General features: G+C 59.0%; 1 protein-coding gene across 1 annotated transcript in view; it reads right to left on the reverse strand.

The window, feature by feature from the left end:
* The window catches only part of COL22A1 (collagen type XXII alpha 1 chain), a 118,837-nt gene extending 94,160 nt beyond the window's left edge, over positions 1–24,677 (reverse strand). Inside the window, exons 1-3 of the mRNA XM_070392079.1 lie at positions 24,635–24,677; positions 14,353–14,516; positions 10,675–11,241 (exon numbers count right to left, since the gene is read on the reverse strand). Coding sequence (XP_070248180.1) covers positions 10,675–11,241; positions 14,353–14,440 — 655 coding nt within the window. The 5' untranslated portion in view covers positions 14,441–14,516; positions 24,635–24,677. The remainder of the gene's footprint in view (positions 1–10,674; positions 11,242–14,352; positions 14,517–24,634) is intronic.
* Positions 24,678–25,901: the final 1,224 nt, after the last annotated feature.

A 25,901-nucleotide genomic window follows, 5' to 3' on the forward strand; every position in this document is an offset into this window, starting at 1 on the left:
CACGGGCTAAGGACTCCTGCGTGAGGGTGGAGACTCCCTGAGTGGTCGGCCTAGCATCCTGTCCCAGCGCCTTCCTGGCTGAAAGAACGTCACTTTTGTGCCGAATGGCAGCGTTCTCAGCCCAAGGAGAAAGCTGCGGCCGGCTGGTCTCAGACTATTACAGTGACGCCGACTCCCCGTCTTTCCAGCCTCCCTTGCAGCTAGGGAGGCGATGTGACCGGTCTGGACGAGGGAACGAGTAACAGACGTTTGCGTTGTTTGGGAGAGGGGTGGCTTCTTAAAGAGCGCTGGCTCTTCCCAACATGAAAAGCAGAGGGAACATGAACTTGCGTTTGTCTAAGCCAGTGGTCAGCAAACTGCAGCTCGAGAGCCACATGCGGCTCTTTGGCCCCTTGAGTGTGGCTCTTCCACAAAATACCGACTTCTGCGCATGGGCCACGAAGTTTCAATCGCACTGTACGTGCGCGCCCGCATGTGGTATTTTGTGGAAGAGCCACGCTCAAGGGGCCAAAGAGCCGCATATGGCTCTCGCCCTCATGTCGACCACCGGTCTAAGCCACTGCAGCTGGGTTTCCTCTATTTGCGATTGAGTGTGCTCCAAACCTGCAGGCTGGGGTGAGCCAGGCGGGAGGGTTGAGGGCCGCTGCTCCTCCCCGGGCCCGAGGACAAGCACCAGGGGTGGTGAGAACAGGTCCATTGCTTCTCTGGTTAAGTGGTTCCCGACAGACTGTGCCGCCTTCATCATCCCAGTGAACATGGGCTGATCGGGTAACAGATCCACAGAGGAGACAGCTCAGGATTGAGGACCGGGGTCGGTTCGCAAGAATCAAAATGCGCCTGCAGTCAGTTCCCGTTAGGGGGCATTTTCCTCCTTGAAAGCACGAGAGGACCCGGCTGACTGCATCCCTCATCGCCTCCCCCTGACATGCATTCCCCTCGGTCTCTGGGTAAGTAGAGCGTCCCAGACGCCCGGAGAGAAACCGGCTCTCACCTCCCACGGTCGGGTTCTGTTTCCCCGGAGCCTTCCACAGAGGCCAGACTCGGGCCGAGCAGAGCTGCCGCCCCAGGGGACACACCAGGAACTCACTGCGGTTTCTCTGGGGAAACGCTTCAACTCGTCCTCAGTTTACCACATGGCAAAGGGGAGGAAGCGTTGCGCATTCGGGGAGGAGGAAGGTTTGCACAAAATGGTCCCTGATGTCCTCCTGCTTTGCGCGACACACCCACGGTTCTGCCTGGAGAACACACAGCCGGAGGCCCTGGCCAAGGGTGTCTCCAGTGAGAAAAAAGGAGTGTCTGAATCTAAATAAAGGTCTACCTGCCTCTAGAATCTGGGCACAGAGAAGGTGGCCCCAGACCAGGAGATCAGATGGGCAGGACCGGGGGAGGCAGGGAGCGGAGCCTGCGGGCCGGGGTGCAGGGAGAGGAAGCAATCGCTGCCCATCCGTCACCTCACGGCCGCTGCTGAGGGCAGCTCACCACAGACAAGATGAGGACATTGCACGTGGGCAGGGAAGAGGCGGAGGAGGGACGTGGTGAATCAGACGCCGGCAGATGCAGGGCACGGCTCCTCCGCGGCTCCCTGCCGGCCAGGAAACATCCACACGTTCCCACTCGGTAGAGCCCCAGACGCTGAGGCAGGCCCCGGGCCAGGGATGACATGAACAATCATTACAATCCCGGCACTGGGGACCGTGTCTGTCCTGCTGGGCGTGGAGTGGCCTCGGGACCAGCAGACAGACATGCAGAGAGCCTGCTTGCACCAGCTGCTGATTAAGCCAACCCTCCCTGCAGCCTCGCACGATAGGTGCTCCTGTTCACAGAAGCGGAAAGAAAGCCAGAGCGAAGTGAGGAAGCAGATCGCCCGAGGCCATGGGCTAGTAAATGGTACAGTCAGATGCTGGCCCCACCACCCCGCAGTATCTTCGAGGTCACCCAGCGCGTGGGGCCCCAAGTCTGTCTGTCTCTGAAGCCTGCACGGACAGCCAGCCAGCTCGTGGCCTCCTGAGAGCCCCTCTGCCTCTGAACGGCCCTGACTGTACAGGGGCTTGCTCACCTGAGCCGACAGAAGCCGGGTGCTCTCTGAGTCGGGCCCACGTGTGCCCACCTGCGCAGAGCTGGGAGCCCCAGGGTGTGCAGACTGCAAACACACCCGCCTGACCGCCACTGGCCCCAACCCCCAAAACAGGTCCCTGTTCTCTCTTGTGAAAGCCACTTAGATGTTTCAACGCACCACATACTCCTCCCAATCTCCGAACATCTCCAGCTAAGCCTCCCTGCCCCCAGCAGTGCCCTCCCCAAGAGGAGTGGAAAGAGGTCTCATTGGAGCCATAAGAGCCTCCGAGCACGAGGGCAGAAGCTGGCGCTCAGAGAGGTTAAGAAACTCATTCAACATCACACAGCTAGCGAGTGGCAGAGGCAACAATTGAACCCAGGTCCTGGGGCTTGGGCATCGAGCACTGGGCCATTATCCTACCCACACAGCTGGCATTGGAAAGCAGCCTGTGTGCAAATACAACAGCACACAGCCAGCCGTGGACAGCTCCACTGTCCCAGGTCGCACACAGTTCTCATTTAGTCCTGCCCCAGCCCTGCAGGGCAGGTATTCACCCTTCACAGGTGAATACAGAGGTTGTCAGGCTGCTAAAGATCAAAGGCTACCCCAGGGTCATGGTGTGGACCGATTGAGAGGACAAGACCACCCAAGGTCAGGTGGCACTGCCACCTTCTGTCCTAGGACCTCCCGGAGATTCCTGGCCTGCGGCTCCCTTCTAGGTGGAAGGGCATCGGCACCCCCCACGTTTCCCGGCCGATGGACTGCGACCCCAGCTTCTTTAGGCTGGAGGGAGGGTGTGGACAGGTTGGGGGGATGTTGGTGTGTTTCAGAGGCAGCCTGCTGGACAGTGACAAGATATTGCTAGAAAGTCATGTCCCTCTGGACCTGCTGACAGCTGCGAGCACGGTCCCTGAGAGCCAGGTCACATGTCCGCGACCTCAGGAGGAACTGGTGGGGGAGGCCTGTGGGCGGGGCTCCCACAGAGCTGAGCCCTTCCTGACATGGCTTGTGATGGGATTGTGTGCCAATTGGTCTGGGGCCCTGAGACACAAAGGAAACAGTGACAAGGGCCATGTCTGTCTCCCAGCCCCGGCACGTGCCTGCTCCCCGGTGGAAACTGAGGCTGAAACAGGAGAGTGGGGCGGGGTCGCCTCGGTGGGGGAGGAGGAGGTCTGGGCCTGCAGGCCTCACCTAGACCATGTCCATTTCTCCTTCCGTGTCTGTGTCCAGACCCAGAAATAGGTGTAAACATTTGTAAGGATTTTTCCCCACCCAAGGTCATCCTGAAGGTTAAATGGGATAGAGGGCAGGAAGTTGTCGGCAGGACACCTGGCATCTAATACATGCTCATTCATCCATTCATTTATTCAGACAACACATATGTGCCCAGTGCTCGGCACGTGCGTCTGGCATGAGGAGAAAACATGCAAACGCACAGTCGAGGTGGACCTGCCCACTTACCTGGCGCTCATGTGCCAAAGGGGGCAGAGAACGAACAGAGACAGACACAGAAAAGCCAGCTGGTCGCCACGGGGTCAGGGCTGTGGATGAAATCCGTGGCCACGTGAAGGGCGCTGGGTGTGGGGCCAGGACCCACTCAGACCCGCGGGTCTGGGAAAAGCTCTGGGCTGAGCCACACTGGAGCGGAGAGCTACCAGGGGCGCGAGCCAGCAGGGGAAGAGCAAGCAGGCAGCAGGGTGCAGCCGCATCCTGGCCAGAGCATAGCCCTGAGGAGGGAGGGGCGGGGAGGGAAGCCCCCTGTCACACGGCTGAGGCGGGAGGAGAGGGTGGGGAGATGCTGGCGCAGGGGCAGTCTGGGCCTCACCCAGGCGGGGTGTGGAACTCAGGGCCACGAAGAGATGGCGTGCCCAGGTGCGAGGTGTGCTCTGGAGGCCGGGCAGAAGGCAGGGGCGGGTACCGTGTGATTTCCAATGTCCCGGGGCCCTGGGGCCCCTTTCCCTCCGGGGGAGTGTCGCAGGGGCTAGGCACCAGCAGGTGTCACCAGAGACTGCAGGGACCTCCTGTGGGAAGGGCTCCTGGCTTTGCCGGGACAGTGGCCAGTGCTAACGTCTTGGGAGGGGACGAGAGAGAGAGGAGTCTCCAAACTCAGTCCCGCCGCCAACATTCCTGCTGGGGAGACGAAGAGGAAGTGGCAGAGGAGGAGGCAGGTGGGCAGGAGAACAGGGAGCGAGGAGGTCCGAGTCCACGGGATGATGGCGTGTGTCTCCCGGGGCCGCACTCTGCCCGCAGAGCTTTGCCTTCTGTCTGGTGCAAACGCTCCCCTCACGCTCACGGCCCCTGGCGGTCAGGTCATCTCAGCAGCTCCCTGTGCACAAGCCCCTCTCAGCTTCCTCCCACTCTCTCTCTGTCCCATGGGCTCCGGGGCTAGGGAGTGACCCTGTGATGTTTTTGTGGGCACCGGCTGTGTTTTAAACCCTCTGGGCGTTTGCTCAATTCAGGAACACAATCCACTCTTAATGGCCGCCCTCCGGGTCCTACAGGGCTTAGTCCAGAGAGAGCACGTGAGCCAGACTCGGTCTCAAGCCACCACAACCTGGCAACGGTCCCCCTTTTTCTCTGGTCCTTTCTCACCGAGGCCCGGGCTGCTGAGGGAAAGGTCATGGCACCCAGTCTGCCCTCGGTCACCCACGAACCCTGAGCTCCCGAGGATCTCGGGGAGGGACACCCCCAAGGACTTCATCGTAAGGGGCAGGGCCCGAGCTGGGAGGGAGAACCTCCTTCCCACGCGGACGGGTCCCACACAACGGTCCCACGCAGACGGATTGTGATTAGATGGCAAATGCACCCACAGGAGGGCGGACGAGCCACTCCCCTGCCCTCTGGAGCGGACACTGCAGTCCAGGTCGGGAGAGAAGGTAAGAAACGCCGGGCAGCGCTGTCCCTAAGTCACCCTGTGGCCACAAACCATCCCCCCCCCCTCCCTCAGCCTCAGAAAAACAGGACTGGCTGCAAAGCTCAATAGACCTGGCGTTGGGGGGAGGGGGGGCGGGGGGCGGTGTGGGGGGGCATCCCTGCCTCCGCCAGCAGCCTGTGGTTCTCAGGGGAGATGGGCAAACAAGATACAGTGCTATTTATTTTTTCTAGTCGTGGCCACATTCTCTCCATTAGCATGTGGCCTGGGACCAGACATATCTGTATCCAGTCTTGGGGTCGCGTCCCTAGAATCAGAACACCAGTGGCAAAGGCAGGCCCCAGGGACAGGATACCCGAACCCGCCCCCCCCCCCGCCCCCCCCAGCAGGCAGGGGCCAGGCGCTGCCCTCTAATGCCTCGGGCAGCAAGGCCAGGGACCCTCCACTGGTCCAGGGGGCCGGCCAGCCCTGCCCCTCATTTGCTCTCCCCTCCCGAGGACTGGTGGAGGTGGGTCCTAGAGTGGCCACTGGCTGCATTCCTGCGGGGACTGGTGGGAATCACGGCCAGATGTCAATGAGGAACAGCTGGGCGCCCTGCGCCTTCCCTGACAAATGCAGCTGGGACAGCAGGGCTGTCACTGAGAAGGGGCTGGGGCCTGGGGGAGGGGGAGGAGGAGGTGTACACACTGGGAGGAGGGCCACTCCCCAGGGGCTCCCGTGGGGCGCCCACCTGCACCTGCTCCATCTCTGAGGACCTGCAGCCCCGGCCCAGGCCTGCTTCCTAGGGCACAGCCTCGCTGCTGACCTGCCTCCTGCGGGGGGGTCAGAGGCCCGGCTGGGAGGCAGCTGTGTGTGGGTCCTGGAGGGAGCTGATCTGCATCTCATGGCAGGTGCCCTCCCACGTGCCCGGGAGGCCCCCAGGTGCAGGACCGATGGCACGGGCGGTGCAAGGAGCAGGGCGCTGGGCCAGGTGTGGCTCCCCTGGGCACCGTGACACTGCCTCCCACTTAAAGGGCCAGAGGATTCCAAACACGGACCTGCCTCCCAGGCCCCTGCTTAGGGCAGCGGAGCATCTTCCCGGAACACTTTTTAAACGTGGTCGGTAACTTAGACACAGAGGGGGCAGCCCCAGGCCTCCCCTTGTTCTCAGGCCCAGGCCTCTCAGGGGTCAGGGGCGCCCAGGTGAGGAGCAGGGGTTTGGGGGGGGCGGAGGTGGCGGATGGAGGGGTTCAGCTCCCATTCTGGCCTCGTGTAGCCCTGGGTGTCCCTCACTCCCGCCTGGCACAGCCCTGCTCTGGCTCTGAGTGCCTTGCTTGCAGCCCAACCTGAGCACAGGGCGGGATCTGGGGTCAGAGGCAGGAGGGGCTGCAGAGAAAACAACCCCCCTTCCGCCCCCCCCCCGCAGATACTGAGGGACCCAGGACTTGCCCTGCCAGGGAGCGCCACCACCTGCTGCCAGGCCCCCCAGGGCGCCCCCAGGCAGTGAGCACAGAGCCCCCTCGCCCACTCCTTCCTACACCTGCTAGGCTGATGTAAACAAGAACCTTTATTAGAAACAAACACACACAGCACCCGTCCAGGCGGCTGTCAGCGCAGCCAGTCGGCTGGTCAGAGTTCCCGAAAGTGGGCGCGGGGCCCTCCCAGGGCACAGGCGTCAGGTGCGCTGGCTTTAAAGCCGTTCCCGCCGCTGCACGTGGGCTGCCCAGGGGCCGGGGCGGAGGGGAGTGTGCGCACATGCACGCACCTAGGGCAGTGATGGCGAACCTTCTGAGCTCGGCGTGTCAGCATTTTGAAAAACCCTAACCTAACTCTGGTGCCGTGTCACATATAGAAATTTTTTGATATTTGCAACCATAGGAAAACAAAGACTTATATTTTTGATATTTATTTTATGTATTTAAATGCCATTTAACAAAGAAAAATCAACCCAAAAAATGAGTTCGCGTGTCACCTCTGACACGCGTGTCATAGGTTCACCATCACTGGCCTAGGGTGTGCACGCCTGGGCATGTGTGAGTGTGTCCCTGGGTGTTCTCGAGGATACACGTGTCTGTGTTGGTGTGAGTGTGAGTGTGTGTGGGTTTGCACAGGTGTCCGGGTGGGGACAGACTCAGAGAAACCAGGGTCGCTAATTAAAAGGACAAGGACGGACACGCTTCACAGTCACACGCGTCACCTGAGCAGCCGCTGACAGCTGGAGGCCTCGGCCTTCCGGGAAGTGGCCGGCTGGCCCGGGGCACTGGCTTACCAGCCACACATCTGGGAAAGCCCCGACCTGCTGTGCAGCCCCGAGCCCCCCGTGCCCCCGACGAGTGTGAAAGGAGTTCAGTGAGGACAAGGGCAGCCGCAGGGCGGGAGACACAGACGCCCAGCCTTCCTCCGTGGACTTGATTACAAGGAGCTGTATTTACGGACGTCGGTTTATACAGACGGTGCATATGGACACATGCTTTTTGCAAGTGCCAATCTGGTGGTGGCCACTCTATTCTGTCCCTTTATCAACTCAAAACTGAGGCCACCGTGTGAAACACGCAGCCAAAGCCCCGTGAGCTGGGACGCATGGCAGGACACACTCCCAGTGGCACAGTGGCCGCGGGTCAGTGTGGGGAGAGCTGAGGAAATAAGGGGACGTGCCCCCACGGTTGAGTGGGACACACTCGTTCTAAGTGAGACGGGTGAGTGGGACAGTCCCCGGTCCCACAGAGCTAAAGGCAGAGCCGTCCGGTTCTGTACGTGGCCCTGCAGCCTCGGGGCACCCAGGGCTCCCCAGGGTCATCGCCAGGCTCGGGCATGGCTGCCAAAGCCTTTGTGCTGTAAACAAATTAAAAGTAAATGATGGGTGGTTCTCAGTGTTTCGTCAGCTTTGGTCAGTTTCTAATAAAATTGCTCAACACATGGTCAGAGTTAAGAAGCCCAAGGACTATTCTAGGGTGATCTCGAGCATAGCAAGTTGTTCCCGGAGGCACTCCCGGTGACCCGGGGGGAAGGGCGGCCCTCGCCTGCACTGCTTCCCGAGGCTGACCCGCCCGGGGCCCAGCCACAGGCATCCACGTGGCGGCTCCCAGCCCACAGCCTGCCGCCGCCAATGCCTCCTGGGCTCCGGGTCCACCCAGGGACCAGCTGGGTGGGTCACCTCAAGGCCACATGCATATTCCCAGATGTGTGTGTGTGGGGGGGTGTATTTTAGGGGGTATGTGTATATGTGTGTTGTGTATGTGTGTATGCATATGTGATATATATGTGTGCTTGTATGTTATATGTGTGTGTGTGCATATGGTGTATGTGTGTGTGGTGTATGTGTAAGTAATGTGTATATGTGTTTAGGCTGTGTGTGTATATAGTGTGTATGTGTGTTTGGGGGGTGTATTGTGTGTGTGTGTTTGGGCTGTGTGAGTGTGAGTGTGTGTGTGTGTTTGGGCTGTGTGAGTGTGAATGTGTGTTTAGGCTGTGTGTGTATATAGTGTGTATGTGTGTTTGGGGGGTGTATTGTGTGTGTGTGTTTGGGCTGTGTGAGTGTGAGTGTGTGTGTGTGTGTGTGTTTGGGCTGTGTGAGTGTGTGTGTGAGTGTGTGTGTGTTTGGGCTGTGTGAGTGTGAGTGTGTGTGTGAGTGTGTGTGTGAGTGAGTGTGTGTGTGTGTCCCTGAGTTCACTGCAGAGTCCCTGGGCCGGGCGGAGGACAGGAGGACAGGCAGGAGCATGTCAGGAAGGAGACTGTGTGCTCACCCCTGTGAGGAGGGGCTGGGCTCACGTACGGGAGCTTAGACTGAGGCCACCCTAATCCAAATGCTGCGCTGGGTGCAGACACCCCCAGTTTCCCAGTGAGAACTGCGGGAGAGCAACACATCAGTCTCCCCCAAAGAGGCACCTTCTCTGTCTGTCTCTGCCTCTGTCCCGCCCACGGGGGAAGTACAGTGTCCAGCGGCCAAGCTCTCCTCGGAGCAGCGCTGGAGCTGGTTGCGACCACATCAAGCAGAGACAGAGGGTGACCCTGCACCAGGAGACAAGCCCTAGAAGGATGGGAGGCTCCTTCCTGGCGCTCATCCCCGCTAACATCTCAGCCCCCTTGTCCAGGAGCTAAAAGATCGGACCCAGGGTCGTGTCCCTGGCCCCTGGGAGAGGCAAGAGGGGAGAGGGGAGAAGGGACCGCCACAGTGTCCTCGAAATAGAAGTAGGCGGAGGCTCTCAGCGGGGCTGGCGGCCCGACAAGCTATATACAGCTGTTCTGTGGCCACCACAGAGCCCGGGTGGAGAAAGCTCTTAATTACAGCCGATGTTCTGGGGCTGGGCCCGCCCGCCCCACACGCTGTAGGAAGCCAGGCTGGATGGAGTCCCCTGGGAACCCTGTCAGGCCACCGAGAGGCAGGACTCGATGCCGTGACACTGAGCTGTTTCCCTGGAGGAGGCCGAGGCCAGGGGGACATGAGCCACCGGCCAGAGCAGGCGGGAGGGAGGCCCTAGGAGAGGCCCCAGGGCGTGGCACCGGGGATCCACCTCCCATCACATCTGCCCTGCTCCGCGCCCTGGGAGGGGGCTGCATGTGGGCCCCTGTGCTGGCGGGCCAATGGGAGGCACCAACCAGCCAGAGCAGAGGGGAGAAAGCCCCCCAACAGGGCTCCAGCAACCCCCATCCCTTCTAGCAGCTGGCTCCCCGAGGCCATTTCCCCAGGACCTCACTCATCTCCCCCTCCCCAGAGCTCCCATCCAGGGAGAAGAGCCCAGAATGGAGAGAGTGGGATGAGCCGGCTCATCACCTCAGGCCACCTGCCCTGCCCTCTGCATCCTGTGTGACCACAACCTGCTCCATTTTTCCGTCAGTTAGAGGGTCTTCTGTTCCCCGGGCCTGAAACCATCACCCCCGAGTCAGAAGCAGGTCAGTGATGGGAACCTGGGTTCCGGGGGCATGAGGTCAGCAAGAGGCTCGGGGCCTGGGTTCTGCCCGAGCCCTCCTGGGCACCGTGTTCCAGGGACCGCCCCCTCAGGGCTGTCCCTGCCACTCGCAGAGCCACCCCCTGGAGAAGTTCTTCGCCATCCAGATGCAGCTCTGGCCGGGTCCAGAGCCGGTCTGGGCCACGGCTGGCAGGACGGCACAGGGCCAGGGGGAGGGGCTGGAATGGGTCTTGCTTCCCAGGGCCCGGCATCAGGGGCTGTGGGGTGACGGCTGGGTGCTCGCTGACCCTGAGCCACCACTCCGCATGTTGACCTCTAGGCTGGGCCCGGGACCCGGTGTCTGGCTCTGGTTACCCAGATCCATCCTGGCTAGGCTGTCGCTTCCCTTACTCCTCTTTCCCATCACGGCCCCATCCCCTCTCCGGCCCACAGCTGAGGACCCAGCAGGCCTTGCAGCTGTGCCTCCCAGGGTCCCAGCACCCTAATGCTCTCATCTGTGACAAGGAGGCGTCTTTATCCTGCGAGGCTGTAATCACCCTGGTGACAGGCACGTGCGGTGTGCAGGTGCAACTGGGTTTCTTTCCTTATGGAGCCCGGAAGTGGTGGACACAGGCCACCACTGTCACCCCCAGGCATGTAGCTGAGGCCTCACACAACCTGGCCACATGGCCTCTCCCTGCTCAAGGAGCCCTGCTCTGGACCACTGGCCCCACGCCCTTGGTAGGCGGGAGCACGCATCCCTCCAGCCCCGCAGCCCGCAGCCCCTCACCCCCCTCCCGCAGCCCTCCACCCCAGCAGCACGCATCCCTCCGCCCCCCACCTGCAGACTGCACCCCTCCGCCCTCGGCGCGCAGACTCACTCTCGCACAGGCGGCGCCGCAGCTTGCCCCTGATCTTGTCGATGGCGTCGAAGTCGGACACGTGGAAGACGTGGGCGGACTTGGGCTCCGACGCGATCTCCTCCAGCTCCTCCTTCAGCGCCTCCCCGACGCCCACGGCGAAGATGCGGATGCCCGCCCGGTGCGCCGCGGCCGCAGCCTCCAGCACCAGGTCCTGGCTGCGGCCGTCGGTCAGCAGGATGGCCACCTGCTTGAAGGCGCGGTCCCCCGGGCGGCCGCCGGCCCGCGGGGAGAAGCTGTGGCGGGTGATGTAGCGCAGCGCGTCGCCCGTGTTGGTGTGGCCGCCGTGGAAGGCCAGGGAGCGCGCGGCCGCCTTCACCGCCTCCCTGGAGTGGAAGCGGCCCAGCTCGAAGGCCGTGGTGGGCTGGTCGCTGTAGTGCACGACCCCCACGCGGGTGTGCTCGGGGCCCACCTCGAAGGTGTCCACCAGGTTGGCCACCCACTGCTGCACCTTCTGGAAGTCCCCCTGGCCCACGCTGGAGGAGGTGTCCAGCAGGAAGACCAGGTCGTACTGGACGCTTTTGCAACCTACAGGGGCCACAGAAAGGGTGGGGTGGGGTCAACGGGCTGTGGAAAGAGCCCGCCCGTGGGGGCCTGGAGGTGTGGCCACTGGGTCACATCACCTGCCTCAGACCCCCGCCCACTCTGAACCCACTGGCAGGGGCCTTGTCCAGCTGCCTGCAAGCTAACCCTCAGGTTATGCGTGGTCATGCGTGTCCCCGAGGCTGCCGTGAGGCTCAGCGGACAATATACACTCTCACAGGGAAGTGATCAGCATTCATGGAACAACACTGTGCCAAGTTCCTTAACGACGCGGTTAAAGTGACTTCGTTATATTTTAAACCTGCCACAAAAGAGTGCATGCCCAGTTCAGAACAGCCCGGGAAGGCAATCAAAAAATGTTTGAAATGCTCACATTCCCATCTACGGGGACACTGTTACCACCTTGCATCGACCTGACCATTTCCCATTTATTTCCATAGAGTTATTGAAGGGATGGGGCTGGGCCAGACACGCTGATGGGCAACTGTTTCCCCTGCATCCAGCAAGGTGCTGGGAACCCGTTTTCAGCGGATAATACCGGTTTCCATGGCGACAGAGCATCTACTGCAAGGATGAGCATAATTTATTTAGCTGATGCTCCCTTCTTAGATTTTTAAAGAGTTCCCTGCCCCTCACCATTAGAAAGCATAGGAAATACATTGCACTCACATATTGTAGATACAAACATGGAATTCTGTAATGCTTTGTAAAAATGTGCTTACATTTTATGATAACCATACAAACACAAATTTCCTATTCACTGTCCAATGCTTTTGATTAAGCAGCAAACAGCATTATTTCTGGTCTTTACAGCAACAAGAGCGGACACTCTGCTCATCCCCGTTTCACAATGAGATGACATGAGGGGAAGTGTTTTCTGAACCCCAACGTGCGGCACAGACATACGTGGGAGCAATCAAGAAGCCCAGTCTCGCCCAGCCAGCCTGGCTCAGGGGTTGAGCAACAACCTATGAATCAGGAGGTCGAGGTTTGAGTCCCTGCCAGGCTCGATTCCCAGTGGGGGCATGCAGGAGGCAGCCCATCAGTTATTCACTCTCATTGCTCGCTCTCTCTCTCTCTCCCTTCCTCTGAAATCAATAAAAATGTTGTGTGTTTTTTTTAAAGATGCCTGGTTTGACTCTCCCAGAACCTGAGGCTCAGGCCTGCCAGGAGCAGCAGCTGACCACGCCTCTGAGGACACACAGAGAGAATAACACGGGGCAGAGAAAACGTATTGTGCTTAGCAGGTATCTAGCAGAAAGCGTGCAGCCTTGAGCAGCGCATAGCTGGGACAACCAGAAGACACCTGGCATGGGAGGAGCCAAGGACCGACTGGACGGTCAGGTCAGCAGAGTGGCTTGCAGCCAGCAGAGGTTTATAAAAATCAGCCTCCCCCTCGTCCCCGCTGCACCCAGGCGCCTGAAATAAAAGCTTCCCCTGATACATTATGGCCTCGTGTCATAGCGACCCCGGCCCACTCCGAACCTTTCATAATCCTTGAGCGAATTTGTTTTAATGCTGCAGAAATTTACTTGCTCAAAAGGCCTCACCAAGGAGCCCGTGGGAGCTCTCCGCACATTTTCTCCTGGCGGCCATGATTGAGTGGTAGGCACGTGAGCGTTAAGTGTGATGGCTGAGCCAGGGCCCTGACCTGGGGCTGGTGCCTGGCTTCTGGCCTCTGTTCCGGGGACAGGTGAAGGCCATGTGATCGCCCTCAGGTCACGACCTTTTCCCTCCAGCCTCATTTTCTACCTGTGAAATGGGAACTTGGAAAAGCCCGACTGTCCTCTGCCTTCCCACTTGTGAACTGGATAATAACCCGTGTGTGAACTGTCCACCGGGATGTGTCGGTGGACACACATCCAGATTCACCTGAAACCCAGGAGTCCACGGGCATCACTGCCTTTCCTGCGAACGGGGCTTTGAGAAGCTCAGGAAAAGTAAAATACATGAGACAGATGCAAGCCTTCGGGTTTGGGGGGGGGTTCTTGTTTTTCATTCTATCTTCTTGCAGCTTCAGAGAAAATAGCTGGGCCTCCGACTCAGCACCGAGTCCCCCAGTCTCACCTGCAGAGTTCTTTGCCTCTGTCACCTGGGCTCTCATCTGCAAGATGGGCGCCCGGCTTTACGCGGGGTGGGTGTGGCTGTACATGGGGTGGGTGTGGCTTTATGTGGGGGAGACTATGTGGCCTGGGGCTTTGCGTGGGGCGGGGCTTGACGTGGGGCGGGGCTTGACGTGAGGCGGGGCTTGACGTGGGGCGGGACTTGACGTGGGGCGGAGCTTTGCGTGGGGCGGGGCTTGATGTGGGGCGGGACTTGACGTGAGGCGGGGCTTTGCGTGGGGCGGGACTTGACGTGAGGCGGGACTTGACGTGAGGCGGGGCTTGACGTGGGGCGGGACTTGACGTGGGGCGGAGCTTTGCGTGGGGCGGGGCTTGATGTGGGGCGGGACTTGACGTGAGGCGGGACTTGACGTGGGGCGGGACTTGACGTGGGGCGGAGCTTTGCGTGGGGCGGGGCTTTATGTGCAGGGATCTGGTGCCCAAAGCTCCCGCTGGTCCTGCAGGCCTCTGCACCCAAAGTGCCTTCCTCCCAGAGGCCTGGACAGGTGACAGGTGAGCAGAGCTATTGTCAGGCAAGGGTCCCCACCCCCACCCCGCCTGCCCCAGGTTCCTCTTCTCCAGTAAATTTTCCCGCTTCCTGCATCTACTGCACACTTGCGGGGCCACCCCTCCTGACCCGGCCCAGTGTGTCCATTTCCCCTGGAATGGCGGCAACGCCTTCGCAGGACACGACCACACACAACACCTGCCTGCTGCCCCTACCCTGACAGGCACTTGAGAGGGACAAGCTCAGGACCCATTCTATGATTCACTCAAAACGGGTTCAGACAGCTCATTCTTTTCTCAACACACACACTCACACTCACACTCACACACGCAAGCACACGCCCTTGCTGGATAAGTGACTGTTACGCACATTAGTTAGCCCCCCATACACAGCCACCGACCCCTCGAGGGCACACCCTGCCCCGCACCCTCCCACACCCAGGGGCGCGCACGCTGACTTAGGCCTGCACAGACCCCTGCGCCCCACCTGCTCTCTGGGCCCAGCAGCCGCGGTCCGCACTCCATAGCAGCAGCATCCAGAGCAGGCAGCGGGCATCCCCTCGCAGGCTGGCCATGGCTCGCTCTCCTGGGCGAGGGCACAGGCGTTTCTCAGCCAGGAAGAGGCCTCCTTCGGTTCTACCGCAGCGTTTCCTGCGTGAAGAAAGACACTTTTAGAGGCGGCCCTCGAGCTGAGACGTGGCACATGCAACCTCTGGGCCCAGGTGGGAGGAATTCCCCCAGACCCGGGCCCCTGGCATGTCTTCCCTCATCAGACCCGACCCTCTCGCGGCCAGCAGTGTGACCTCCCTTCGCCGCTTCCATCTGTCCCCCCCATCCCCCACCCTTGGCAAACCGGGGCCAGGACCACCAGGCCCGTCATCATTGACTACCTCAGGCTAGACCTGTGGCCCCAGCACCATTGCTGTGATATTTTCTACATTTGGACATTGAATAGGCTATTTTGTTAATTCAATATGTTACAAGAGGACATCTTTGTACCCGTCTTTGCCTATATTGAGTTCTTTTCTTAGGGCAGGTTTGTGGAAAATACTTAGGATGTCATTTGAGTTTTGAAAGGACCCCGATATGAATTGTCATAGTACTTTAAAGAGAGTTGCCCTGGTTTCCGCTGCCTCCTGGCAGGCATGCGTATGGGCCCCCCTCGCCCGAACCTGGCAGCATCGGGTATCATCATGCCTTCACACGGGGCCACCTGGATAGGAGAGACACTGGTTCTTGTTCTTACTTTCCTTTTTAAAAAATATTTTTTTATTGATTTTTTACATAGAGGAAGGGAGAGGGATAGAGAGTTAGAAACATCAATGAGAGAGAAACATCGATCAGCTGCCTCCTGCACACTCCCCACTGGGGATGTGCCCGCAACCAAGGTACATGCCCTTGACCGGAATCAAACCTGGGACCCTTGAGTCCACAAGCCAATGCTCCATCCACTGAGCCAAACCGGTTAGGGCTGTTCTTACTTTCTATGCATTTCTTTCATCCATGAGGTTTATTAGCTAAGTGTATTTTCCCTGCTCTGTATTTTCATGTCCTTTTCAAAAAGTACTTAGCATTATTAATGCAAGATCCAGGAAAGGGAAAACAGTTTATAGAGTTCATAGTTAATTTATTCACTTAATAGGTATTTACCAGTGGCCTCACGTGCCTGATGCTGAGGGCAGCCAGGTGAATGACACCAAATCCACCCTCGAGGGCACTCACTGACACCTGGAAGACAGGTAAGACTTGGGCTACAGGAAGGGACTCCAGGTTAATCTCCCCTCAACCCGGAGTTCCACCAGGAGTTCGACCAGGGGGCGGGGCCGGCCTGTCAACCACCTGTGGCCCCTCCCCCTGGTTGGCCCCGCCCCCTATCGCCCCCCATCGCCCCCCACCCCAATCAGGGCAGGCTGGCCGGACCCCACCCAAATTTGTGCACTGGGTCTCTAGTTAAGCAATAACAGGAGATATCATTTCATTATTTAGGTCTTCATTAAATTCCTTCAACAACGAGTTATAGTTTTCAGTGTATAAGTCTTCTGTCTCCTTGGTTAAATTTATTCCTGAGTGTTTTTATGCTGTTATAAATGGAGTTATTTTCATAATTTTTCTTTTTATGATTATTGGCTGCTAGTGTACAGAATTTGCAACAGATTTTTGAGTGTTGATTTTATATCCTGAAACTTTGCTGATTTTGGTTATTACTTATCATAGCTTTTTGTGGATTCTTTAGAGTTTTCTACATATGGGACTATGTCATCTGCAAATAGAGATCATTTTACTTTTTCCTTTCCAAGTTGAATGCCTTTACTTCTTTTTCCTGCCTAGTTGCTCTAGCTACAATCTCTTAGTCGTGGTGTGTAAATTCTTCTTATATATTAGCATACTTGATTTGCTAATATTTTTTTGAGGATTTTTGCATCTATGTTCACGAGAGATTTTGGTCGGTCATTTCCTTTTTCTTGGAATGTCCTTTGGTTTGCGGATGAGGGTAATGCTGACTTCATAGACTGAGTTTGGAAACGTTCCCTGTGCTTCTATATTCTGGAAAAAATTATATAGAAGAGAATGGCCTTCGACCCAGGAGTAAATGGAGTGATCACCGTAAATGCCTCTGAGTGCCGCGGGCCTGGTGTGGGACCTGAGGCCCCATAGTGGGTCAGCGAGCATCGCCTCTCCCTAAAAGGAGGGCGGTCTCTTCGCCATCAGGGGGTGCAGTGAGGGTTACAAAAAGTAGTTTTTGCAAAGCAAGCAGGACAGATCCTGGCACAGACTCGATGCACCGTCAATGTGAGACCTTTGGCAGCTCCCCACGCGGCCCAGCCCATCTCGGATGGCAGCCCCTACAAACTGCAATGGCACCATTACTCTCCCTCTCCCTCACCAGGCCCAGAGCCTTCCGGAGCCCGGCTGCCCAGCTGGCATGATGTAGGCCACACCCTGTCCCTGGGAGGCAGAGCCCTGCCATTAGTCTCCAAAGTCCAGCAATTAATTTACTAAGCCGAGTTCCTTCCACAAGCCAGCCCGTCACCATAGTAACCAGCATTCCCTACTCAGGGACCCAGAGGTGGGGGAGGAAAGACACTGAGCAGAAAGCAATTTAGCAGGAGAAAATGAGATTTGGCACATGGCTAGGGCAGCCTGGGCAGAGTGTGAGCTCTGTCTGATTCAGAAAGTCTGGCCGCTGGCTGCTGCCCACCAGGGAGGAGGCTGGGGGGGAGGGAGGTACCGAGGATGTGTTGCTGGGGTGACAGGTGATGCTCCGGGCAGGAATCTGGCTGAGACATGAAAGCCTGGCGTGACTGTGTCCAGATCACAGGCCCCGCCTGGGCCCCTGCTGCGTGCCTGCTGAGCTGTGTGTGATGCAGGCTGCTCTTGCCGGTTGGGGATGGGCAGAGGGAGCTGGTGGCTTCTGTCTCTACGGGGCTGCCTGAGAGCCCAGCGGCCTGGGAAGAGCCGAGGCCTGAGACCTGGATTCAGAACTGAGCTCTGTGTGACCTGACTCAGTCATCACATACATACTGAGCACCTTCTGTATACCTGGCACTGTCCCGGGCACTGGTAGCTCCAGGGACAGGAAACGAACATCCTGACGAAGCTTCTCGATCAGAATCCCTGTGTTCATGTTCCAGTCCTGCCTCTCTGCACCTCAGAGCCCTGCATGGACTGGCTTGCACCCGCCTCTCCGGCCTCACCTTTGTCACCTGATTGCATGTAGGCGTGGCCCAATGTGAAGGAGGGCGAGGAGAGAGGGAGAGGAGAATGGGGGCGTCCGCAGTGCAGGGGCAGCGGAGGGGCAGCCTGCACTCCCAAGATTCCATGTGGCAAGTCTCCCATGAGTCACATGGGCACCACGGAAGGAAGCTGGGTTACTGGGTGGGTGCCCATCCCAGAAGCCACAGGGGAGAGCTCGGTGTGGAGAGGCTGGGGGCCACGTGGCATGACACTGAGGGGACAAAGGCTTCCCAAAGGCCAGAGGCACCCGAGCTTTTCCCGCCCATTTTATCTGTCTGTTTTGTTTGTTTGCTCCAGGAACCAAAGTGAATACTTCCCTAAAATGAAAAAAGCAATGACGACACAATACAAAACTTAAAAAGCTGGCAACCAACCACAAACATCAGCACATTCAGGAAAATGTGTTTAGCTGGGCTCCTGGCTGTGCTGTGTCCCCTCCAGGGGTAGCTTTAAGCTCTTGGATTCTCCCTTCATTTGCCATAGTTGTGCAGTACATTTCCTCCGATGGGCAAGGACACCCGCACCCAGATTTTAAACTTCAGCACGGTGAGCTGGGTTCTCCATGCAGACCACAGAGCAGGCGGACAGCCAGGCAACCTCGTCTCGGGGCTCACCCAGCCTCTCCCAAGGGGTGTCTCCAGCTCCTGCAACTCCTTCCTCATCCCGTGTCTTCTCTTCCCTTCCTCTCTTTTCATCTTTGATTGACAACTCAGTTTAGATACGTTTTCTCAGAGTTACCTGCTCAACATCCCGCTCCATGGACCAACTTCCACCTCCATCTACCTTCCCTCCCAGCTTCCTCTACCTCCACCCACACTCCCTCCCAGCTTCCTCCACCTCCACCCACCTTCCCTCCCAGCTTCCTCCACCTCCATCCACACTCCCTCCCAGCTTCCTCCACCTCCACCCACCTTCCCTCCCAGCTTCCTCCACCTCCATCCACACTCCCTCCCAGCTTCCTCCACCTCCACCCACCTTCCCTCCCAGCTTCCTCCACCTCCATCCACACTCCCTCCCAGCTTCCTCCACCTCCATCCACACTCCCTCCCAGCTTCCTCCACCTCCATCCACATTCCCTCCCAGTTTCCTAACTCCATTCATCGGATACCCTCCCAGTTTCCTTCCCAGGCCTGTGGGGTGGTGGCCCAAACAGGAAGTCACCTTGTCTCAGCCCCGCCGTCCACAGGAGAAGGCCTGGTGGCTCCGTATTGTTTGATCAGCCCAGTCACACCTCTCTGAGCTGTCACAGCCCCTCTTAATTCTGTCACATGTTTAGAACTGAATTCTTCTGATTTTTTCTTCCTTCTTTTCTTTTTTCTCTCCCCCCACCCCCCAAGTACGCTGCTCTCAGTTCATTTCACAAGAGACCGTGTCAGGTTGCAGGGTCCTGAGGACACAGGGACATGTGTGTTTAGCTTATTTTGAGCAGCGTCTGGTCCCATGAAGCAATGCACATAAATAGCGCGGCGGCACCCTCACTGCGTTGGGAGGTACCCCCCCAGCAGGCTCCCCTCTTTCTGGGGGAGAATGAGAAGAAGCCACAGCAGCGTCCCCCTGGGAGATGGGAGACAGTGCGGCGGTTGGGAGAGCCCTGGGCCGTGGTCCAGATAGACCTGCTTGGCTCTCATCTCCTTCACTCACCAGCTGTGCCACCCGCTGCATCTCTCAACCCCAGTGGCCTAGCAGTTCCCGGGGGCATGAGAATCCCTAGCTCAGAGCCTGGTTGCCAGGCGGTGATGGTAATAAAAAAAATAAAAACAAAACTGCAGTCCGGCCAGTGTGGCTCAGTGGTTGGGCATGATTTCCGGTCAGGGCACGGGCTCGATCCCCAGTGGGGGGCGTTCAGGAGGCAGCTGATCAATGATTCTCTCTCATCATTGATGTTTCTATCTCTCCCTCTCCCTTCCTCTCTGAAATCAATAAACATATATTTTTTTAAAATCGAAGATTCAGGGAAAGCCAGAGCTGACCTGCGCACGGCCACTCGGGGGGAAAGATCGGGTTGTTGTTGTTGAGTGTCCCTCCAGAGGCCCAGGCACACCCCACCTGGGCCCCCTGCCACCCATCAGTGTCACAGAAGACAAATGGGAGCCATCACCCCCGGCCCAGCACCGTGAGACCAGACAAAACAAAATGCTTCCAGCAGTGCCCCTTCCAGCTACCGCGGGAGCACTTCCTAGGGACCAGATACCGTGCTTGTTTTTGGATACAAAGTTGTGAAAGGACGCAGCTGTTGGCTGAGTTGGGGGATAAGCAGGCAGAGGGGTTGCCGAAGCTGCACAGGTAGCCAAATGCTTTGGTCACTTTTATCATTGGAAACGTTCTAAGGATAAATATTTTTAAAGAGAAAAAGATATGGCAAATGGTGCACTGCCTTTTGGGTCGAATGCTGTAAGGAAGTCTGGCGTTTTGTTTGGGTTAAGGGCACGGCTTTGCACCGAGACTTAGGTGTGAATCCCCGTTCCGCCACTTACATGTTGTGGGGTTAAAGGTCTGCCGGCCTCCGTGTGTCCGTCCGTCCAGGGGCTCACAGCACCGCCAGGCCACAGGAGGAAGCGGTGTGTGCCCCGCACACAGCCTGGCACCAGCTGGCACCCCGTCTCGGGCTCCAGGGGGCACAGTGTTTGTTTTTGCAGAGCTAGATGGCCCGGGGCCAGGCCTTCAGTTTCTGTTACTCTGCAGGCACCTCCCAAAGAAGATGCAGTGAGGACGGATGGACAGACAGACGGACAGACGGAGAGGCGGGAGGGAGCGTGCAGGACGAGGAAGAGCCGCGCAGGCCCTCCGCCGGGCGCCGCAGGCTGCTGGGCCGCTGGGGCCTACACGGAGCTGGGCAGGGGGCGGGCAGTGCCTGGGTGGGACGTGATCGGTCACCGGATGAGCGGCGAGAGGGCCGCGATGCCATCTCACGCCTCTTAGGAGAGAGCCCGTAAAAGGCGGTTATTTGGCTCGCACCTGCGATTCCGTAAGCGCGCTGAGCGGCAGGTCTGTCTTACTTTAAGTGAGATGTTGTTTAATCGACTGCGCGGTTCGTTTGCTTTTCCTTGTCCGCGTGGAATCAGGAGCACACTGTCTCCCAGCAACGCACGACGCCGGGCAGTCGCGGTAACTCCTCTCGGCCCGCCTCTCCCAGCCTTCAGTTAAAGGGAGGGCTCCGCCTTAGGGAGGGCTCCAACCAAAGATGGTGCAAATTTATATTTTTTCTGAAATTTTATTATGAATCAAACTTAAACAGAATTGAAATGATACCCCCATCTCCAGCCGAAGTTAAGAAGACGTCTGAGCTTCCAGGAACTGGGAGTGCGCACTGAGGGAGGGACTGCTCCGTCTCACCCCCTCCTGAGAGCCAGTAACACCAGCCCAGAGTCCTGCTCCCTGGAGGTCATCTAAGGGACATCTTGGCCAGGTGGCCGGGGCCACGTGCACCTGGATGCTCCCTGCAGCACCAGCGGACCAGCCAGCTGTCACGCTCATTCCCCGGGAGGGTCTAAGAAGCCATACGGAATCCCACTTGTTCACATCACAAAGAAGGTGTCCGTTTTGCTAACTAATCCAGCTGAGGAGTGGTCATGGCATGTCATTCATTCATTCGACTACACGCGTGTGGTCGGTCACTCACGCATTGATTCAGTGAACCCTGTGCTGGCCCAGCCGAAGTGCAAAGGAGATGCCGGCTGGGCTGGCTTTGAAATGGGGGGGGGGGGGGGGGTCTCTGCCACCAGTCTCCCCCCCCCCCCCCCCCAACACACACACACACGCAACGCCGAGTCCTGGGTCAGAGACCAAAGGGTCGACCCCTCTGTGTCCCGGTAACTAAAGGAGGCCCGTGGTTGAGACCCACCTCTGTCTAAGCACGAGGCCGCAGGAGCGCTCCTGGCCGCCGCCTCCTCACTGACGCGGGAAGTGCCCTTACCCCCTGCCTCATTCTGTTTGTTGGGCAACCCGGTGTGTCCTCAGTTCCCGAGTCGGGGATTGGCTGAAACTCCTCAGGGCCTGTCCCACCTAAAGAATTCCCAGTGTGCCTTGCTCAGGTTCAGGATGTGCTGGGCAGGCCGGCATCGAAGGCATCTCCCCTTTGAGAGGAAGTTTTCCCAGCAGGAGGGAGACAGCCTTGGTCGACATGGAAATGGGCTTGATCCCCCAGGTGCGGCCTTGAGTCCCCCTCCTTGGGTTCTCTCTACCTGTCCACAGGTGAGCCACTCGGACTCCCCGATCTTTCCTTCCTTGTTTACAAAGCTGAGGTATGGATGGCACACGTTCACGGCCCTGGCCTGTGAGGACCACACAGCTGTGCTAGCCTCGGTTGTCACCCTCAGCAGCAGCACCGAGGGAGGAGGAAGAGGAAGGGGAGCAGGGGGGGAGGAGGAGGAGGAGGGGGAGGAGGGGGAGCAGGAAGGGGAGGAGGAGGAGGAGGAGGAGGAGGAGGGGGAGGCAGGCCAGGCTCACAGGCCTCAGAGGCTGGGCAGGGAGTGCTTCCTGAGCAGGACCTCAGGCTGAGAAAAGACCTCAAAGGTGTGCCTGGTCCACACAGTCAAGTTCAGATCAGCCCTCTGCAGGCCCTGGGAAGTGCCTGCCAACCTCTGCCAGTGGCGTGTGCAGTGCCCAGCCAACCTCTGCCAGTGGCGTGTGCAGTGCCCAGCCAACCTCTGCCAGTGGCGTGTGCAGTGCCCAGCCAACCTCTGCCAGTGGCGTGTGCAGTGCCCAGCCAACCTCTGCCAGTGGCATCACTGGGATTGGACTGGATCCAGTGCCCAGTGGAATTCCCCCACTGGCCCCGCTTCCACTGTGGGGACCCAGAGAACAGACCTGCCGCCTCCTACGTGGCAGCCCTCCAGGTCACCGTGGCCACACAGCTTCCTCCCCCCCACACCGAGGGTCCTTGTGCCAGTGGCATTTATCTTCCACGTGAGCCACGGCTCCGTTCCCAGGACACCTGGCCTCCCTCCCCTGGTAGCGCTCCCTCCCCCTGCAGCCCCTGTACAGTGAATGGAACCGGAGGGAGACAGAGAAGCGGATTGTCCAGCCCAGAGCCCACAAACCCGGTATCCGGGGAGACCCTGCGGCCCCTGCAGACAACCTGGAATGACCGGAGGGCACGCGCCTGCCTAAGGTGGCGGCTACTCTGCCGGCCGTATAGGAAATCAAGCCCAAAGGTCCCCATCGTCTCATGTTTCAAGAAAAGCCAGAGATGGAGATTTGTGCAGGAAACCTGCACGTCCCATGTTGGCAAGCCCTGAAAGCAAAGCTAACGTCACCCCCGGGGCAGCTTCACGAGGCCTGTGGGCTGGACGGCCGGCCGGCCACCTGCGGAACCGTCTGGTCGCGTGCAACAGCTCTCGGGAAGCTGATGGAACTTTGAAGACGCCCCGGGAAAGCCAGCTACAGACAAACGTCGGCTCCCAACATTCACAGGGCCTGTGGGTTCCCCAGAGCCATTCCCTCATCTCCTCCAGCCTCTGGCCTCACACGAAGGTCCAACAGCAAGGTGACCGTTTCCCCAAGCCACGCAGTGGCCCCTGAGCAGCAGAGCGACAAGGAGATGCAGGATGGGAACGGGGTGCTTCCTCCGCCGGAAACACTGATGCCAACCAGGACCTGTCACACTCACCAGGTGCCGGGCACCCGGGTTATCTGCATTGTCCCTCTGTCACCTCTTGGCAGAGGAGGAAACTGAGGCTCACTGGACACACACTCCTAGCTCCTAGGGCAGTGATGGCGAACCTTTTGAGCTCGGCGTGTCAGCATTTTGAAAAACCCTAACTTAACTCTGGTGCCGTGTCACAGAAATTTTTTGATATTTGCAACCATAGTAAAACAAAGACTTATATTTTTGATATTTATTTTATATATTTAAATGCCACTTAACAAAGAAAAATCAACCAAAAAAATGAGTTCACGTGTCACCTCTGATACACGTGTCATAGGTTCGCCATCACTGCCCTAGGATCTGGACTGAGCGACAGAGTTAGGACTGGAAAGCGAGACAGACAGCGGGCTCGGCCCTGCACCTGTGCTTCTTAAACCTGCACCTCCTGCACCAGCTCCTCCTGCACCTGTGCCTCCTGCACCAGCACGCGGCACACCCACCAGCAGACCACTCACAGTGCGGATGCCCAGGGATTTAGACTGTCTCCAGACCAACTCAGTGGACCCAACTCGGAGGGTCTGAGATGTGGTTCTCAGGCGGAAGTCGGGCTTGGTAGGATTCTGCCAGATGCACATGGTCAGCGAGACAGAGAGTGGGGGCCGCACTGCCCCCTTTGGAGCCAGAGGAGCCGCCGCACTGCCCCGTGTGGAGACAGAGGAGCTGCGCAGGCTCTGGGAGATGGCAGGAAGGGGAGCCGCTCTGGGGAGGGAGCCCCAGGACAGTGAGTCACCTCCTTCAGGGGGTCCTGACAAGCGTGTCCCTGTCATCTCTGCGTCTCGCTTCAGTGGGGACGCGTGAGGGCACCTGCCAACACCATGACTAACGGGTTACACTCGGTCACCTGGACGTGAACTCGGCCCACGAAGGAGGCCACATGCAGAAAAGGGGCGGCAGCAGTCGGGCTGGAGAAGATGGAGCGGCTGCGTTGCTCAGAGGGAGAGACCCGCATGGAGACCCAAAGGGCCGGGTTCCTCTGGCAGTGCCTGCACCGCTGAAGAGGGGGATTCTCCCCTCCCCTCCCATTTTTCTGGCCCTTGCTCCACATTTCTTACGGGAAAGTTGCAAGAGGCTGGACTATCTCAGCAACTTTAAAAGTAGCAACCCCGAAATAAGCCCGCGTCTGACACCGTGCGGGTCCCTGCACCCCCGCTTCCCTGGCCGCCCCACGGGAATCCCACAGGTGGCTCCCTGCAGACCGCGTTCCCTTGGGCCCTGGCGTTCAGGTCCAGGCAGGGCACAGCCCTCAGCTCAGGCCCCACCAGGAGCCACCTGAGCTTGGAAAGGGCTCTCCCACCCTCATGCGCCCACGGCCCCTCCCTCGTGTCCCCTGAGAGCGTGGACGTGAGGCCCCCACCTCCAGCAGCCACGCAGAGAGCACCAGCCTTACCTGGCGGGGAGATGCCCCCTGGGGCTCCAGTCCAGGCGGATCCTCTGGGAGCAGCGAGTCCCGGGAAGATGGAAAGATGCCAGCCCAGGCAGCCCCTCCCGGGACCACCTGCCAGAAGCCGCACCCACCCTCCCCCCAGACCTCCTCTTTCTCTAGAGGAGACTTGTCATTAGTCCGGGGCTTTCCCAGGCCAGAGGTCCTGAGACAGAGCTCATTTTAAAACAATTAACCCAGTACAGCTAAAGGGGGAGGCTTGGGACTGAGAGAATAAACTGGACAGCGAGGGAGAAACAGGAAAATCGGGGAGGGGGACACTGCCTCTGAGAGTGCAGTGCGGCAGAGGCAGCTGCCCCGCTGCTGGTCCCCCCAGGGGCAGAGTGGCCAGAGCAGTGGGATCCCCAGCCTGGAGCTGAGGAGGGTGGAGCCAGGCGGTGGGCGGGGCCAGGAGGAGGGGGGCGGTGGGGAGGGGCGGTGGATTCCTGGGGAGAGCCAGGCCCTCTGGGCTGAAGAGGCAGGAAGAGCCGGCAGGGGAGGTCCCCAGAAGAAGCGGGGGCAGGGACAGCGGAGGGTTCCAGGCAGCAAAGAGGCCTCCCCTGGAAGCCCCGGACACAGACTGACAGCTCTGCGCAATTATAGACTTCCCGGGATATTTTGGTCCCCTTGACAGCCCCGTCAGAAATAGCCCCATACCAGGCAGCAACTGCAGCCCGTCTCAAAGCCTAGAGGGGCCCGGCCGGGCGAGGGGGGCAGCGTCCCCTCCTGTCCAGCACCTGCCCTCTGCAGGTGGCCGGGCTGACTGGCTCTCCCTGCCCCCGGGGGAGGCGGGGATGGAACACCTTATCTTCAGCTGGACATAGGGAAGCTCAGAGAGAGCCCTTGTCACCTGCCTGGGGCCACAGCAGAGCAGGGTGGAGCCGGGCAGGGGGTTGTGAGCCCGGTGAGAGCATGGCTTACTTCCTATGCCCTCCCCACCCTGCACCTCCCCATCAGGCTCCTAAACTCCGGGCATCTTGGTGTGGCACCTGCTGGGGAGCGGGGTTTAATAACAGGCCGCACAGGGCTCCTCCTTGGCGCAGGGAACCTTCGGCCGTTTGCCCCGTTGCTTCCTCCCCTGCCCTGTTTCCAGCCCTGTGACTGTTCATCCCACGCCTGCCCAGTAAGTGCCCGCTGCGTGCCAGCTGCAGGGAGCGGAGGCACCATGCTCCTGAGGACAGGCCTGGCTGGGGGTGCCCTGCTGATCAGAGCGCAGGTGGGTGGGAGGCCGCGG

Source organism: Myotis yumanensis, unplaced genomic scaffold, assembly GCF_028538775.1.
Source record: "Myotis yumanensis isolate MYYU_CA2020_CCGP unplaced genomic scaffold, mMyoYum1.0.hap1 SCAF_15, whole genome shotgun sequence".
Classification (NCBI taxonomy): Eukaryota; Metazoa; Chordata; class Mammalia; order Chiroptera; family Vespertilionidae; genus Myotis; species Myotis yumanensis.